The following is a 17,952-nucleotide window of genomic DNA, read 5'->3' as shown; positions in this document are numbered from 1 at the left end:
CCTCTCCCCGCGACCCGACCCCGGATAAGCGGAAGATGGATGGATGGATATATAAAATCACACTGAATAAATAGAAACAATCCGTAATTTAAAAAAATAAAATTCTATATTAATGTGTAACCTGGAAATTGAAATAAATGAAACAAGATCTAAAATACTCTTATAAATGTTCACCTTAAATGAAGAAAAAATAGCATGTTTTTATATTTGACTCTAAAGAATAAAATGAATCAATCTCAATACAAACTTAAACATGATATGTTTGAATTAAAATTAGTAATTTGATCTTTATTAAAGTTTTTTATTTTTAATCAAAACAAAATTGACTTAAAAATGAAAGAAAAAGAAAAACTTTCATTTGTTCTGTTTAAAAAAAATCTAAAATGTGTGTATAGGTATAAAATATTGCTTAAACTAAAACAAGAGGCTTTTGATTTAAATTTAGAGATTTATTTAGTTATCTTAAATACATTTGATAAGATATAATTGTCATCACCTTCATTTATCTTTTGCAATCTGAGAAAGTTGTAACATATGTTTAGTTTAAATACTTGCAGTGTATATGAATCATGTTTGTACCCAGTCAAGGTAAAAATAGACATAAATGATGGGAACCAGTTGAACCATTTTACACAAAATGCTGAGCAGCATTTTTACATTATTCTTATTTGAGACACCAAACAGTAAAGGCAGTTATTACATCATAATAGCAATAACAAGCTAGAAATTAAAGCAGGAGAACCTCCCCTAAATCAGACCAATGATCAGACCGGATTCTAAACGAGGGTTAATGATGTCAGGATGGAGCAGGTCGTCTCAGAGTGGTAAAACGATTTCATGTCATTTTCAGCCATCAATTGTTAATAACCTTAATTAAAAGGTCGCTGATCTTCACATGTTCTCAGAGGCAGCAGAGTTTTTCACGCCTGCAGCCATCACAGCGAAGAAAACGTTGGGGAAGAACGATCTGGCATAAATGGCCATCTTGGGAAGCGAGGGAGCGATTAGCACTTCTTTCCTCTTGTTGTTCAGCGTCCTGATGATCTCAGCGGTGACCTCGTCTGGAGAAACGCCGCCTGGCTTCCTGCTGAACAGCACTGCAGACACAACACAGACCTTCAACCTCTAAACCTAAACACGGTTTGGGTTTGAACCTCTGATTTTACTCACGGGGCCACAGCAGGGACGTCGAGGCCGGCGCCGCGGAGCAGCTGATGAAGGTGTGGTTGACGGTGCTGACGGAGACGCCGAACTCCTCCACCTCGGCTCTCAGGCAGTCAAAAAACGCCTGGACTGCATGTTTGGAAGCTGCGTCTGGAAAAAAACCTCGAATCCAAACCTCCGACCAAAACTGGCAGGTTTTCATGAAGCAAACTTTAACTAGGACATAACCGGATTCCCATGCAAACCCGCGACACCTACGTCTCTAAAAAAGTCTCTTTTGAAACTGAAGCTTTTTGAATAATTTTAACCTTTAATATGAATTTATTCTGTATTATTCAGCTGAAAAAACAAAACAAGTGAATCTATTAGAAGAGAAAAGTCAATAAGTCAATCCAACGTTCTGATGTTGGACCGCCGGTTTGTTCTGGACTCTGTCTTCTACGGAATAGTTTATTTTAACGCATTCTTATGCTCTGTGTAATGTTGGGGAAAAATCACTCATCTTCCACACTGACAAAGCAGAGCATGATGCTGCCACCACCGTGTTTCATCATGTTCTGTTGGTGTTGCTTTTTCTACACCAAACCTTGAAAATTGTGACTAATTTGAATAACAGCGTTATTAATTAAGATATTTGTCACAGTAAGGTTGGAAACAATCTGAAACTTTATGAGGAGCTGCTACAATGAATATGATTTTCATAACTGATTATGATGTTGGAACCGGTGAGAAACAGCTTTATGTTTTTACACTAGCTGGCTCGTCTTTGTGAATGCCTTATGAAGTAACACTCTGAGTTAATCTTTTATTTCCAACTCACACGCGGTGCGGAAAGGCACGGCGATTTTCCCCTGGATGCTGTTGACCAGCAGCAGGTGACCGCTCCTCCTGGAGACCATGGAGGGCAGCACACCTGAAACAGACGTCACATCGTCATAGAAACAAAATAAAAATTAAGTTAAACATGTTCCAGTCAGCTACCTTTAGCCAAAGTGATGGGTCCAAAGTAGTTGTTGTCCATGAGGAGCTTGTCCGTCTCCAGAGACAGACTCTGCGCCGGAGCCTTGACCTTCATGCTGCTGTTGAAGATGAGGATGTCCAAGCAGCCGTAGCAGTCCAGAACCTCAGCCACCGCCGCCGCCATGCTGTCCATGTCTCCAAAGTCCAGCAGCACAAGCTTTGGAGGGAAAGTCTGAGGACGAGGACACAACTCAGTGGTAAGTTTCATGAGCTAAAAAATTCACAACTCAGCTCTTTTTCTGAGGTCCAGAAAAAATACCTCTACACCGTTTCTCTGTAGATGAATTGTTTTAAGTTAAATGTTGCAGTTTATTGTGTATTCACTGAATGTTAGAGTCCACAGACTCAAAACTTTACTGCCACAATAATATCTGCAGGACTGTCAAACTTTAGAAACATTTAGAACCTGAAAACAATAAAAGCAGATCAAATCTGACGTCTTCCTGTGCATTACTGTGGGAGGCCACCAGAGGGCGCTGCGGGCTTTAGAAAACTGAATGGAAAGCGAGAAGAAAAAAAATCTAATAATATTTTATCATAAAATGTAATTTGTTTACCAATAATTACTAAAAATATTGGATAAGATAATTGTTTAAAATGTTATTTCTAACTGGACATACATTAACCAGTGAAGGAGAGATATACTGTAGCAGGTTGTAGCTACGGAGGCTAATTTCCACCTGTAGTCCCCAAAACATACAGTGAGATTAAAATTCAACATGTAACAATGCAAACATAAGGACAGATAAAAGTAATCACCAATAAAAACAAATAAAACAGTCATCTGAACATACAAAGACTACAGGGTAAATACTGACAGTTATTTTTAGCACATTTTATGCAAACAATCTTGATTAGAAAGAAGAAACAAATTTATTAAGCTGCTTTGCTCCTCAAGCGCAAAATGGGGAAGTTTCTGTCCAGAAAAAGAGGAAACTGCTGCAAACCTCTCCAAGACCTGGATGATTAAAATCAGAAGTTATGAGGCAGAAATTATGCTAAATGAATGTAAAAGAAAATGATTGAATAGTGAATAAGAATTAGAAAAAGCATTTACAAGTTTATTTTGTAGCTTTCTGTGTCGGTTTCCGTCCAGAAGCTAATGCTATCTGCAGTTTGAGAATCGCTGCTTTACACCATTTATTAATATTTTTTCTTTCTTGTTTCTTGCTGATTCTACTTACTGCTGTAGGATCTGAAGCGTTTTCCAGTTCATCTGCAAGTCCTTCCAGCTTCTCCCAGCTTTTCCCACAGAGGATCAGCCTGGATCCTCCTCTGTGGAAAACACCTGCGCACTCTTTGCACCAGAAACAGAAAAAACTGGAACATTTAAGCCAGCCTTCAAAGACGGGAATGTTTTATGTCTGCCTTACCTTTTCCCAGCCCAGATAAAGCGTCCGTTATTACCACCACCTTATTCCGTACAGATGTTTTAGACAGCAGACTGATAATGGCGCCATAGAGGTAAAAAAATCCAGCGGTTAGCACCACAACGCAGGGAACCACCAGGATGGTGGTGGTCCATGTAGGGTCCATCTCTGGAGGGCTGTCCTGGAAGATTGTTTCATTTTACATTAGATGTCCAACAGCCATGTTGACAATAAAGTCGATGAAGATGCTCAAGCAAAAATATGAAAGAAAAATTCCCAATATTTTCAGACAACATGCTTATCGATGCTTGTGCTAAGCTACGATGGTTATTTTAGTTTAGCATAAAATAAATGACATCGAGGAGAAAAGTTAACATAGACGCCAATTTCAAACCAAAACACTTCTGTACTTAAATAAACATATTTCATTAGTTTTTATTTTTATTTTTACAGAATTCACTGAAATAAATTTTTGGAACTAGCGGGCAGTTGTCACCGCTGTCAGCTAGTTAGCCTCGCTAATGATTGTAGCTAGGCTATTTAGCCTAGCTAAGTAGCTAAAATTAAAGAGATGCTTATTCTCAAACACTCAAATCAACATTGAACCACAAACTTTCAAGCTCACTTTAAAAAACCTTCAATTATGTATATTTACACTCGTTTTTTACTCTGCACTTTTTAAAAATCAAATCAACAAATGTATATCGTATCAACTAGCTCCTACTTAGCTTAGCAAAATTAAAATCAAATCTGAAATGGAGCGCTTCAAAATTCTGTTGTTCTTTGTTGTTCTTAATTTTCATTCAAAAATTTTTGTGAATGTTACTGAAAGTGTAGAAGGAATTAATGTCTCATATCTGCTTGTATACTAAATACTGAGCAGAAAGACAAACATGTGCAGATTTCAAAGTATTTCAAAAAGACACATTGAATTAAAGCAAATAATGTTTGCAAACCACCATTATTTACATTATACAGTCATGGCAGAAAATATAAAGTAACTACACTCTGTTCAGTGGTTCTCCATATCTGTTGGGTTTCATGCACTTCAAGTTAGATTTAAATAATTGAACATTTTAGGAAAACAGGTATGAAAAACCCCAGAACTAAAAGTGAGTGTACTTTTTTATTCCCATGAATGTCGTGAAAGGTCGTTGTAAATAATTGTTATATTATGCGTAAGCATGTGAGCGAATTTTAAATGAAAGATGATTCTAATTTCAGTAGAAACATGGGATGAGATGGATGTTAAAATTGATTTAGTTTCTGCTGAATAGATTCTCATTCCAGTCGTCTCACCGTCTCTGACACATTGGAACTCATCTCACCCTCTACTATCATTTTTCTATGTAACTATGAGCTCTTAAGGTTCTGAAACAAAGACAGAAAACACAATTTAAACACGATGAAAATGAAAATACTGGCTGTATACAGAATAATAAATATTTGTATAATATAAAACATCTATAGTACGTAGATGTAAATCATTAGTACCAATAACTTAGACCTTTTTAAGGTAAAATCTTGAATTTTTACCTAGAATTGATTGCAAAGAAGCCACTTTGAAGGCAAATACTTTATAAAAGATATTTTCTAAAATGATTGTATGTTGGTCATGTTGCAGCAACAGACTTTATTTTCTTTTCTTGCAATTTTATGATTTAAAAAACACCAAAAGCACAGAACTATTAAGTTGTTTTAAAAGTGAAACATAACTTTTAGTCCATCTGTGTTTCATTTAACCTCCAGCTGTTCTGTGAAGCTTCAGCTGTTTTTAGAAAAATAATCAACAAACAGCATCATGAAGCCCTTATAAGTTATAACATTTCATTTGAAAAATAATTCAAATCCAAAAATACTTTATTAATTCCAAAAAGAAATTTAATGTTGTTTTATCTCACATGAATTTCTTTAAATAATGCAGATGCTGATGGCTGAGGGCAGATATTATCACATCTGCAAAAATACAATAAAACAAACAGAAAAAAGTTGTTTAGTTCACTGCAAAAACATAAAATCTTACCAAGTAGTTAAATCTATTTTTAGAGCAAATTTCTTATCAAATTTAAATTAAGACAAATTAACTTACAAGGTTTCCTGCAAGACACAGCAGCTTGTTTTAAGTCAATAATTCCTAAATGTTGATGAAAAGGTTTTAGTTCCACCAGCAGATTATTTCACTTAAAGTAAGACATTTTCCTCAGTGAAACTAGAACTTTTTTAAATCAATATTAAGGAATTACTTACTTAAATCAAGCTGCTCTTGCTGAACATTTACTTATAAATTAGTTTTGCCAAGTAAGATATTTGTACTAAAAACTAGACGAAGATACTTGGTAAGATTTTGTGTCTTTTCAGTGTTTGAGAAAAGACACAAACACTGAAACATACTGCCACAGTGAAACAAATAAAATGATTAATATAAGTGCTCAGAAACACAGGATGGCTAGAAACTGTTCAAATACGACCAAAGACTGAAAACTATTCCTGGATCTGAGGGTGACGCAGCTGCAGGCCGGAGTCCCAGAGCCTATCTCACCTGGAAGTGTTGTTCCAGTTTCTCTCATCTAACATGATAAAACCAACATGCAACATGAAGCATCCAGCTGGAAACATGAAAATAACCTTTTGACTTGGAGCTATGCTGCTGAGCTCCAGTCGTTTGTCCAAGTTAAGCTCTCTCTATATAAAGCAGAACTAAAATAGATGCTGAACTTTTCAACGTCACTGAATCCTTCAACAGCTTGATTAGGAGGAAAGAAAGGAGTTTATCTTCTACTCTGCTTTGTCTTTCTATATTCCTTACATTTCAGGCACATTAAAGAGTTTAAATTACGAGTAAGAGAGAGAGAGTGATCTAGCCAAAGGAGTAATGGGGCTCCCACTCACTGTTTCCCAGTCGACTGTAGGTTGTCGGTTTTGATTCGCCTCCTGAGGAGCTGGAGCCTCACGCCTCAGCACGGCTCCTCCAGCACGACAACTGGCCGGCCCTCCAGAGCAATACTTTGGGATTTGAGCTCTTTTAATAGCCGCACAGCTGACTGGTTTGTTCTCCTTGCGTTGTCAACATGGTATGTATGGAGTGACACGACGATTCCACCGGCTGCAAAACCAGACCGCTGTTCTCAATCTGAGATCAACATCTTCCTGTTAAATGATCATCGACTGTAGATAAACATTCATTTAGTAATCGATTATTCTATTGATTAATCAGATAAACATTTTTTGGCACATTCTGCAGATTTTTCATTTAATTTTACACAATGTCAGAAATACATAACAGAATGCAAATAATTATATTCATTTCAAATAAGAAAATAATCATCTAATTGCCTAAAATACAATAACAGCATTCGTGTTCAGTAAATGTAGCGCTGATCCGGTGAGCAATTTTTATTATATTAAATTAATCTAAAAGATCCTAAATATAAGTTGTTGCTTTTTTTCATAATTTGAACCAAGTGAAGCTAAAACTATTTCACCAGTTCTGGGTAGAACAAATTTACAAAGAAGGTAGTTCTTCACCATAAATTCAAAATGTAAATATAGATATATAGTTATGGCTCTAGATATGTTGTTCTTTTAGCAAACTGCCTTTTCAGAGTCTGTATATTCCATTTAATTATTATTTTATAAATAAATTAGTTCAATCACAGTTAATCTAATTAACTATTTCAGTCCTACTTTAGTTTTTAATTTTTAGAACAAATTTCTCAGCATATGTACTGTTATATGAATTCTGTCAATTAGAAAAGTTTTAACTTACCCCTTGGCAACTGGAATAAACACCAAAGTTCTGCAGGAAGACGATAATAAAAGCATGTAAATATAAAGATATAATATCATGTAATGTGTGTGGTAAAATCTACATTTTTGTGCAGAGTTATAAAATCCCACTGATTGATCCCACTGAGGACCGATTGGATTGTGTTGAAACTCAAAAGTGTATTTACTCTCTTGTTGGAGACTCACAGATTATTAAAACTTTACCAACTCTGGCCCATATTCTAAAACCGGTTAGAAAATTAGTTTGCAAATGAATTAAAGTTCTTAACTTTCAATAAGTAATTTAAAGACCCAACTAGCCACCATTAGCAATACATGATAATAGCTGTGTATTTTTCAGTATTTAAGATATGAAACATTAAAAGATATCATCATAAATAGATGTACAACACTGTGTGTGCCACTGTAAATGAGATGCAATTTATATACAGTATTTCCCACTGCGAGCTTTCGTATTTTTCCGACTTGGAACAGCTTCCAACTTCAGAGAACAAATGCAATGCGCCATCTTGTTTTTCTACCAGAAATAGGAAGGTTCGAAGCTTTTATTGTGGAGGTCTGACCGGATGTACTTTGTTCTCATTTGTCTCTGCACAGAGGAGTCCTCGGCTTCTCTGCGCTGATACAGCAGCGGACAGTTTGTATGTATTTTCTCTCTCTGTCGTCTCAGAGCATTTTCTCTCCGCAGCAGCTTTTTGTCGACATAATGTCAGATTTCGAGGAGTTTGAGAAACAACTGAGCGAGAACCGACAAGGTTAGTTTATTTATTTATATTTTTAAATTTCTTCCGTCGGCGTTTTCTGTCTGTCCCGGTTTTTAAGGCACAAGCTAGCGACGTTACGGCTGCGCGTGCCGTTAGCTCGCTGATTTTTATGAATGAATAAACCGGCGTGACGACAACTTTATGTTTCTGCGGCTCGGATGGTTCTCTGCGTGTCCCGGCGGTGATGAGGCTCAGCTCGGCTTCATGTCACAGACCGCATCCATCATTTACAGGCTGCCAGCTCACCTGTGGGGGAAAGAGGCAGGAACATCCTCTTATTTTAATATCTATTATTAAATAAATAAAAAGAAGCTAGATTTCTTTTAGTTGGCAGCAGCTGTCAGAAGTCCACATCCACTCATATGCAAAATGTCAAATTATTTTATTTTTTATTGATTATGTATGAAGGGTTTTTCAACCAGCATGGAAGGATTGTACAACAAACTGTAACAGTTTTTATTAAACAAGAATAGATTGTTTGCTCATTATTTTAATCCACATATGATGGCAATTATTCATTCATATAAATATTTAATTAGCAGGTTTCTGGATGTACTTTCTCCAGAGTTGGTTAGAGTAGAAATAAATGTACTCAAGTAACAGTAAAAAATAGTTATCCAAGAAATTACTCCAATAAGAGCAAATATTAAGTCAAAAGTCTTCTTAAGTACTGAGTATTAGATCATAAAATCTGATTTAATGTTTAACCATGTTAAAATATTAAGTTAGATGGAGATTCTGGTATTTTAAGGACTAAAACAAAATAAAATAATAACATAATTCTAAATTAAATTCAGGCAGAAGAAATGTTTTTTCTACATCAAATGTATTAAATAATGTATTACCTATTGTAATGTCAAGTATTTCTAATCTTTATATATATTATTTATTCTATCTTACTACAAAAGAAAAAAACAAAGCTTTTGTAAAAAATGGGAGGTCTCACTCAAGCCTGTTTATATTTATAAAGTTTCTCAAAGTGTAGGAAGAAATTTGACTTAAGAGCAGCAATAGGTCATAATAATGCTACTAAAGTATAAGTAAAAGGTAGTAAAACCACTATAAGTATGTTTGCTTTAAAAGTACTACTCAGGTAAATGTACTTAGTTACCTCCCACCTCTGGTTCAATCCTGACAAACTATATTTTGCGACTTTTCAGGCAGAATAATTGTATCGGCTAAAATTGGAATCAGCAGTTTGGGTTTTTAAAGATCGGTCAGAAAACTGCAGCCCTGATTTCTGTTTTGTTGTGTTTAATGGAGGAGGTTCTCTGTCCACAGAGAGGGAGAGGGAGCGGCACAGGAAGCGGAGTTGCAGCGGGTCTGCAGGCCGCGGCGACAAGCATCGCAGCTGGAGCAAAGACCGAGGGAGCCGCAGCCGGGAGAAGAGGAGCCGCAGTCGGGACCGGAAGAGCCGGGACCGCCGCAGCTCCTCCAGGGAGCACAAGAAGCACAGGTCAGGCTCCTCCCTCACCAAGAGGAAAACAAACCGATCCTGGACACCAGCTATTACCAACACCGGTTTATGTGGTGATTCTCTCCGTCTAGCCGCTCACCAAGGAGAACGAGAAAGAAAAAGATGTGTAAATACTGGGATGTTCCTCCTCCGGGCTTTGAGCACATCACACCGATGCAATACAAAGCTATGCAAGGTGATCGTACCCTTCCCTCCGTAACTCGGTGACAGTTCTTTTAGCGTTTGATTGTCGGTTTCATCTGCTGCATCGTCTCACGTCTGTCCAACGCCGTCTCTCCCTCAGCGGCGGGTCAGATCCCGACCATAGCTCTGCTGGCTACCGCCGCCACCACTGGAGTGGCTGCCGCGCCCGCGCAAGTTCCCATCGTCGGCAGTCAGATGACAAGACAAGCCAGGCGGCTGTACGTCGGGAACATCCCGTTTGGCGTAACGGAGGTGAAGGCTGCACCACGCTGCGCCGTTCCTTAGTCCTGCATCGTTTTTCATCTCGTTTTGTGATTCTGCTGCGCAGGAGTCGATGGCAGAGTTCTTCAACGCTCAGATGCATCTGGCAGGCCTCTCACAGGCGCCCAGCAACCCGGTTCTGGCCGTCCAGATCAATCAGGACAAAAACTTTGCTTTCCTGGAGGTCAGCCTTAAAGATTCCAGTCAGTCTTTTGTAAAGCTTTGATTTTCCTACAAGAGTTTTTACTGATTTTCATTTTTCTTTAAGAAATATCACATACTGTAGAAAATCTTCCCTCATTAATAATTCATATTACTTTCTGCAAGACTTTGTAATAAACATTTAGAGTGTATTTGGTGGAAACGCGACAGGTGCAAACACACAAAAAACAAATGCAACAGAAAAACGCTTCAACCACAGCAAATGGAAGCATATAAAATGGAAAAAGCAAAAACAAAAAAATCCCCCATCAAATATGAAATGCTGCAAACTCGCGCCACAAAATGGAAGTCCTCCAGACCACTAGGGGGAGTCAACCTACAAATCATCTATGACCAGACCCTCAGTAAAGACAGGATGTCTAGAAGAAAGATGGAATAAGAAAGGAAAAGCTGCGTTATATTTCATGTCTAATAATATTATAGAGCAGCAGTGTATTACCTACTCCAGACTCCCCCTAGTGGTCTGGAGGACTTCAGTTCTGTTCAGCAAGTTGGACTCACTTTTTGATTTTCTTTACCATTTGCAGTATTTTGTCGTTTCCTTCCTGTGGTTATAGCTTTTTTAAAGTTTTGAAGCATTATTCCGCTGCATCTTTTTGTGGGTTTTTTGGGGGATTTATGAAATCCTGAAATTTAAAATTAGAATATTACATCAGACCGATAAAAAAAATTAAAAAACATCCGTTTGATGAAAACTATGTTTAATATCTTCTTAAAAGTTGTTTTTAAAATCTACTTTTAATCATTGGAAACAAGACTCATTGGAACGTACTGAATATAATTTATTAACAGAATTTATTAAATAGTATAAACGTCCTGATGCCAGTTTCTGTCCTGTCTCTGTTTGTCTCCTGTAGTTCCGGTCGGTGGACGAGACGACGCAGGCCATGGCCTTTGACGGGATCATCTTCCAGGGTCAGTCGCTGAAGATCCGACGGCCTCATGACTATCGGCCGTTACCTGGAATCTCGGAGCAGCCGGCCTTCCATGTCCCAGGTGTCCGCCTCTCTGCTGCCGCCGCCCCGCTCTGCTGGGCGCTCTCTAACTCTCCTGTCCTCCCGATGCGTAGGCGTCGTCTCCACAGTCGTTCCTGACTCGCCTCATAAACTTTTCATCGGAGGCCTTCCTAATTACCTTAACGACGACCAGGTATTTACCGATGGCAGTCTGCACAGCTTCTCTTGTTTTCCTCTCTTTTCTCTCTCACGCTGAGCTTTTAGTCTCTCAATCGGGCATTAATGGCCGCCGAGGCTTCCTGTAGAAACATGGCACCTTTAATTAGGATAATAATGTAGGAATCTGACTGTAATAATGTCAAATATTTTGTGGTAGCTCCAACATGATCTACATTCTTGATGTAAAAGAGTCCTAATAATAATCTAATGTTAAGCGAAATGACTTAGGAAAGGTAAGTAAATTTTAGCTTTATTATTTATAAGCATCATTTATTTCTTCTCAAAGAAAAAGTCCACCTTAATAAAATATAAGCCAAGCTTTTTATCAGGTAGTTGAAATTTGCCCTTCTAGATTTTTTCAATTGTTTGGTGTTTTTCTGCGTTTAGGTCGACATTGTGTCTGCTCCTTTGGATGGAACAGAAATTTGATAGTTTTATCTGCAGTCAGAGATGTTTATCAGATATTAAAAAGTGAAACGTCTGCAGTCTGTGAGAGTTTCTAGTCCAGATGTAAGGTATGAAGCAGGTCTAACATTCATGACCAGGTTCTGTAAAATGAGTTTTCATCTCCAACCATGAAGCCTCTGAACTGATGCCAGCTGATGAGGACGACTGGCTGAAACTTCCCTGAATGATTCCAGAAACGCCTCCAGCTGCAGGAAAACTGAGTTTACTTTTCTTTTGAGTCAGACGTTGTTCAGATGTAGCCGCTACTCTTTGCTCATGCAGCCTGATGTCTGTTATTCTCTTTTTCCTCTTTATTTCCTGAATAATTTCAGTCACTTGCTCTGCGTTGATACTCACAGCTCTTTCATTTTTGTCCCCCCACTTTGTCCCCAGCTAGGGGCCAGTAAGATCGTTAAGTCTGCGCTCATAATTTGTTCAGTAGTACTCATCCACCGCTGCCATGCCAACATGTAACTCAAGGCAAGTAAGAATCTCTGGCCCACACTCGGATCCGCAGCGAGCCGCCAGGCTCTCTGTTTCCCATCATGCCTTTGGAGCGCTTAGGATCTGGTTATCTGGGGGGAAACACAGCAGCTCATTAAGACATAGTGGTGATAATTAGCAGTGGGGGGGCTGAGGGGTTTCTGTAAAGGTAAGCTTTGATTGGATGGTTTTTTTATTTAGCTTTAAAAAGTCTGGGCAAGTTATTAAAATATTAACTACTTACATTACGCAAACAAACTTCATTTTATTTGGGTTTTAGGTGAAGAACCGACACAGTGTCTGGTGCTTAGAGAAGAGGAAGGGATTCAGTGTTTTTCTGAAAAGTGTGGCATGCATTTGGATTCAGGGAGCTGCACTCCAGGGTCACTAATTTAGGGCTGAAAACTAACATGTTATTTCCCTAAACCTGGAATCTGCAGCCTCTATAAACTGAAGAGTCCAGATGAACAAAACTTATTTAGAGCCAGAGATATTAAATAACCTTTTATGAAAAAATAACATGGATATCTACTGTAGGAAATGTTTGTTTTATTTCTGTGTTTAGATTTTAAAACAAAGAACAGCATAAAACATTAACAAAAAGAGGATTGATACATTTTCTTCTTTGGGACGTTTCAATAAAAGTTCATGCTTAGTTTATTGTGGAGGAGAAAAAAATGTAATCTATTTTTTTGGTCATTTTAGTTTTAAATAAAGAAATAGATCATTTTTAGAGGTCTAGATCAAAGAATATTCATGTGTTAGAATGGCCTAGTCAAAGTCCAGACCTGAATCTAACTGAGAAACTGTGTCAGGAAATTGATGTCCACAGATGCTCTCCATGCAGTCTGAGCACTGTGCATGCCGCACCTTTCAGTTCAGGGGGGTGGATGCTTTTTCATGTCAGTGATGAGGGATGAAGATGCAGCGTCGCAGTGTTGCAGCCATGCAGTGCTGCAGCCATGCAGTGCTGCAGCCATGCAGTGCTGCAGCCATGCAGTGTTGCAGCCATGCAGTGCTGCAGCCATGCAGTGCTGCAGCGCTGCACCCTGGCGTTCAGAGGGATTTCTGCTCTTAGTGCGATTCTGGCTGCTGTTTGCAGGTGAAGGAGCTGCTGACGTCGTTCGGGCCGCTCAAAGCCTTCAACCTGGTGAAGGACAGCGCCACATCGCTGTCCAAAGGTTACGCCTTCTGCGAATACGTCGACATCAGCGCCACCGACCAGGTAAACGCTCTCCTGCATCCAACCACTTCAGCAGGCGGTTGGATCAATCAGTCAACCAATCAAATTTTATTTGTATAGCACATTTCAGCACCAAGGCATTTCAAAGTGCTTTACATCGTATCAAACACAGAAACACAGATGCGTCGGTTGAAGCTGTTCTTGTTTTTGTTCAGGCGGTCGCCGGACTCAACGGGATGCAGCTGGGCGACAAAAAGCTCATCGTCCAGAGGGCCAGCGTGGGCGCCAAAAACGCTAATCCTGTGAGTTTGAGATGCGACGTATGACTCAAAAATGAGCCAAATATGAATTAGGTCAGGGGTTTTCACAATGTGGGAGAACTACAACTTTAAATTAGCAGATCTGTTCATTATGTCTCTGTTATGTGTAACATTAGGATTAATAATAATTACATCTGGACTTGGGTTTTGCAATGGGATGTTGACAGAAAACTAGATTTGTTGTAGGAGCTTGTGGAGAATAAACAGGCAAAATTATAAATTTGCTCTTAAGTGCCAAAAATGTGTTGAATAAGTAAAATATCAAATAAATACACAAAGACAAAATTATGCCAACGACACAAACAATCTTAAGCAATCAGTTTGATCCTCCTGCCTCTTTAAAACTTATTTTAATTTAAGTTTTTAATTTACATTTAAAACTTAATGCAAATGAGATTTTAAATTAATTACAAATTACTTTGTTCAATAATCGATTAATCACGTGTTATGCAACAAACAAAAAGCTATTCCTCAAATTTTAATTCAGTACTCTGTTAGCATAAAGTGAAAATAAGCTCAGGCATCACAGTCACTTCACTGGGAATATTAACATTAACATGTCAAAATATGTAAAAAAAATACCATGAAATAAATAAATGGGTCAATGGCAGCTTTGCTGAATTGTTAAGAACCTTTAAGACATTAGACAAAAATAACCCACAGGGGCTATTTGAAGATCCTTAATAGTTTCATAGATAAACTTATCAAAAATAATTAAAGTTCATTATGAAGTTCTGTTCTGCAAACACAGAGGTGGTAAAAGAGACAAAAAAATTCTAGTGGTAAAATTTAACCATGAACAAAACGATCCAAACGAGCTGAATGTCAGTTTCATAACTTGTATCAAGTTTTCTTCTTTGTTTTTATGGCGACTGGTGCATTACCGCCACCTACTGACCTGGAGATAAAGAGGAAAAAATAAATTAATAATTCTTTGAAATCAACACAATAATTGAACCTTGTATTAATAAACTAAATTTCAGTAAGTTTTTTAATTTAATAAGCTCCAAGTAGTGACTGCAGGAGTAATTCACTTTTACAACGGCTGGATGAATGATTACACATACAGTTGGTTAAATGTTAGTTTTTCTGGTTCATGTTTTTTCCTTGTGTCACGCCCCACCTGAAGAGCTCTGGCACCCCTCATTGGTTCGCGCCCCTCACTTTGAAAAGCCCTGTGTTAGCTCATTGTCCGTCTGCAGACCTCCATCATCGAGACGCCGGTGACGCTGCAGGTGCCGGGGCTGCAGCGGCTGCAGAACTCCAGCCTGCCCACTGAGGTGCTGTGCCTCCTTAACATGGTGATGCCAGAGGAGCTGGTGGACGACGACGACTACGAGGAGATCCTGGAGGACATCCGCGAGGAGTGCTGCAAGTACGGCAACGTCCGCTCCATCGAGATCCCCCGGCCCGTCGACGGCGTGGAAGTCCCCGGCTGTGGAAAGGTTCGCTCTGAGACTCTTGGACCGGTTGAAGTCGCATGTAGAAAAGATTAAGCTTTTACAAACAGGCACACCTGAGCTGAAGTATTACTTGGCTCTTTGCTGCCATCTTGTGGGTTAATGTGGAAAAACTTCTACTACTTCAACTTCCGAGCCATGTTTCCCTCAGCGTCTTTTATTCACATTTGGAAGAATCGCATCAGAAACGATTAATGGAAAATCAGATTTCCTAATTAGTTTCTTTTAAACATTTTAAAAGTTTGCTCAAATTTTTCAACTAGATGGAAACATGACCACTAGCATGTATTTAACAGCTGCATGGTTTGCATGAGAACAGGTAGTTACATAACGGGTCAGTTCTGATCCGTTCCTCTGCTCCTTTCCTCCAGATCTTTGTAGAGTACGTTTCTCCTGCAGACTGTCAGAAAGCCATGCAGGCCCTGACCGGCCGTAAGTTTGCTAACCGAGTGGTGGTGACCAAATACTACGACCCGGACATGTACCACCGACACGAGTTCTGATCCACCGACCGACACGAGTTCTGATCCACCAGACCGCTGGTCGGCCCGCTTCCTGTTCCTCCTCTGGAGGGAAGCTGGAAAACCGTCACTGTGTCATCGTCCTCTAAACCCGGAGCGCCACAGAGTCCAGAACCTCAGATTAATTCATCCAGATTAAACACAGCCTGGCGTTTCCATGGAATCTGGATCAATCTGGGATTACAGTCAGGAAAGTTTTAGGTCTGGAAAACAAAATCAGAAAAACTTTGGAAATTATATTTTTCAGTACATTTTCCATTCTGTCTTTCCTTCATTGTGTCCATTATTTCTCATTTCCTTACTCACATCCTTCATTCCTTCACAATTTTCTTCCTTCCTTCCTTTTTTCCATCTGTCCATCCTGACCATTCTAGAAATATCTACCATGAAAAAATGGTGAACTTTTGTATTTATATTGTAAATCTGGATAAAAATGAGAATTCTGGGAATTTGATCCTGGAAAAGTCCTGCTGCTGCTGCTGCTGACGATGATGATGATGGTGATGATGATGATCATGATGATGGTGATGAAGAAGAAATCCTGAGTCGTGTTTGCGGAGCAGCGAGACAGAGAGGCGTATTCAATCCAAACTCAAACTGCCTGAGCGTCGCTGAGGAAGAACAAACTTTTCTTCGGTCCAGATTTTCCTCCAGAGCACAAACATTTATTTATTTATTCTACATTTAAAAACCCATCATGAAATGTTGCTGCAGAGAAATATTTATTGAATTTATACACTAAATATATCCTGCTTTTTGCCCTATATATTATTATTCCTTTGAACCTCTACTGTGCAGGTTTGCTGCTAAAGTAAATTATGTAAATATGAAACATTAATTTGGAAATAAAAGCACAAACGTCAAGCTGCTCCAGTTACCCAAATGGAAACTTGACCGTTTGCTAAACCTTTTTTTATTTAAAATCTATAAAAATAAATGTTTAAGTTAGGGTTCTTACCCTCATGAAGTAATATATTTACATGTATTTAATTATATTTTATTATTTTATAAGCCACATCTGACCTTTAGTGGATCCACAGACCGTGTATTTTTAGCTGCCACCAGTAGGGGGCACTAGAGCACACAAAGAGCGAAGGCTTATCAAATGGTCAATTTTAAAAGTGTATTGAACAATTTTTCCTAAATTTTTAAACAGTAAAGCACTTTAAAAACAGTTAAACACATGTTTAGAGTAGCACCTTTCTAGATTTGTAGAAGATGCACCGAATAATTCACAGGTTACTGTTTTATTGCTGTTGCATCTTGAAATGATTTTAGTATATTTAAAATATTCTGCTTTGAAATAAAAGACACCTGAGCAAACATTGTCTTGGATAAACAGAATAATTTCTGTTTCTGTGTAGATGTGTGTTTTATTGTGTGAATCAAACATATCAGCTGGTTTGAAGCAGCTACTGTGTGTTTTATACGCGACTCGGAAGGCCAAAAATGTAAAGGAAAAGGAAAGTTTTTAGTTTCTTTAACCTCCTGCCACTGCCATTGCCTCGAATAAACGCTTGTCTCCCTGTATCTGACTGCTTATGTGGATTTTTCTGTACATATTGAACACAAATAAATAAAAATATTACACTACTTGATGTGTTTACTGGTAAATGTGTTCTAATGCTGTGTTGTAGATACATTTCTACAAAAAGAAATTTATCAATGAAGTATATTTTATTCATATTTTAATAAGATAAAATATAAAGTTGTCATTTATATTTTGTTTTTAAACATTTCCATTACCATCACAATTTCAGCTGATCTTTTCCATCATTATATGTATTTAGAACTTTCTTTATTATTTATAAACTTACTTTAATACAATTTAGTGCTTATTTCTCTACTAAGTAAATGTTCTCATTTAAGTTTTAAATTAAACCAAGTCTGAAAATTTCATAGCACCCATTTTAATAAAAATGGCTGTTTTTGCAATCTTTGTAACCTACTTGATTATTGTAGCTGTTGTTTGTTCATGTTATTTACCCTTTTAAAAATTACATTATCAATACAGAAATTTACTTATATATTTTTATAATTTAAAAAAAAAACATCAAATAAAATATTAAATTGTTATAAATAAAAAAAATCAGAAGAATTATTTTTTTGTGTATCG

At 38.0% G+C, this 17,952-nt stretch overlaps 2 protein-coding genes across 4 annotated transcripts; one reads left to right on the top strand and one right to left on the bottom strand.

The window, feature by feature from the left end:
- Positions 1 to 434: 434 nt before the first annotated feature.
- On the bottom strand, positions 435 to 6,624 carry LOC102233806 (dehydrogenase/reductase SDR family member 7C-B-like). 3 transcript variants are annotated; one of them, XM_023348589.1, is made up of 9 exons: positions 6,444 to 6,624; positions 5,456 to 5,510; positions 4,854 to 4,925; positions 3,558 to 3,735; positions 3,369 to 3,481; positions 2,146 to 2,356; positions 1,985 to 2,077; positions 1,171 to 1,314; positions 435 to 1,097 (listed from the first exon to the last, which is right to left on the bottom strand). In XM_023348589.1, the coding sequence occupies exons 3-9, from the start codon at positions 4,893 to 4,895 to the stop codon at positions 892 to 894; spliced, it is 987 nt and encodes a 328-aa protein (XP_023204357.1). In that variant the 5' UTR covers positions 4,896 to 4,925; positions 5,456 to 5,510; positions 6,444 to 6,624; the 3' UTR covers positions 435 to 891. The 3 variants fall into 3 exon arrangements, with proteins under 3 accessions (XP_023204357.1, XP_005814447.2, XP_023204358.1); XM_005814390.3 differs by lacking the exon at positions 5,456 to 5,510; XM_023348590.1 differs by lacking the exons at positions 4,854 to 4,925; positions 5,456 to 5,510 and having other exon boundaries at positions 6,444 to 6,623.
- Positions 6,625 to 7,920: 1,296 nt separating this feature from the next.
- LOC102232766 (splicing factor U2AF 65 kDa subunit-like) lies at positions 7,921 to 17,366 on the top strand. The gene is made up of 11 exons (XM_005814386.3): positions 7,921 to 8,095; positions 9,386 to 9,560; positions 9,653 to 9,756; positions 9,865 to 10,016; positions 10,093 to 10,209; positions 11,105 to 11,243; positions 11,317 to 11,396; positions 13,455 to 13,577; positions 13,751 to 13,837; positions 15,058 to 15,300; positions 15,687 to 17,366. Exons 1-11 carry the CDS (start codon positions 7,984 to 7,986, stop codon positions 15,816 to 15,818), a joined length of 1,464 nt encoding a protein of 487 aa, XP_005814443.2. The 5' UTR covers positions 7,921 to 7,983; the 3' UTR covers positions 15,819 to 17,366.
- Positions 17,367 to 17,952: the final 586 nt, after the last annotated feature.

The sequence above is a fragment of the Xiphophorus maculatus genome, chromosome 16 (genome assembly GCF_002775205.1).
Source record: "Xiphophorus maculatus strain JP 163 A chromosome 16, X_maculatus-5.0-male, whole genome shotgun sequence".
Lineage (NCBI taxonomy): Eukaryota > Metazoa > Chordata > Actinopteri > Cyprinodontiformes > Poeciliidae > Xiphophorus > Xiphophorus maculatus.
This window is presented reverse-complemented; position numbering and strand designations above follow the sequence as displayed.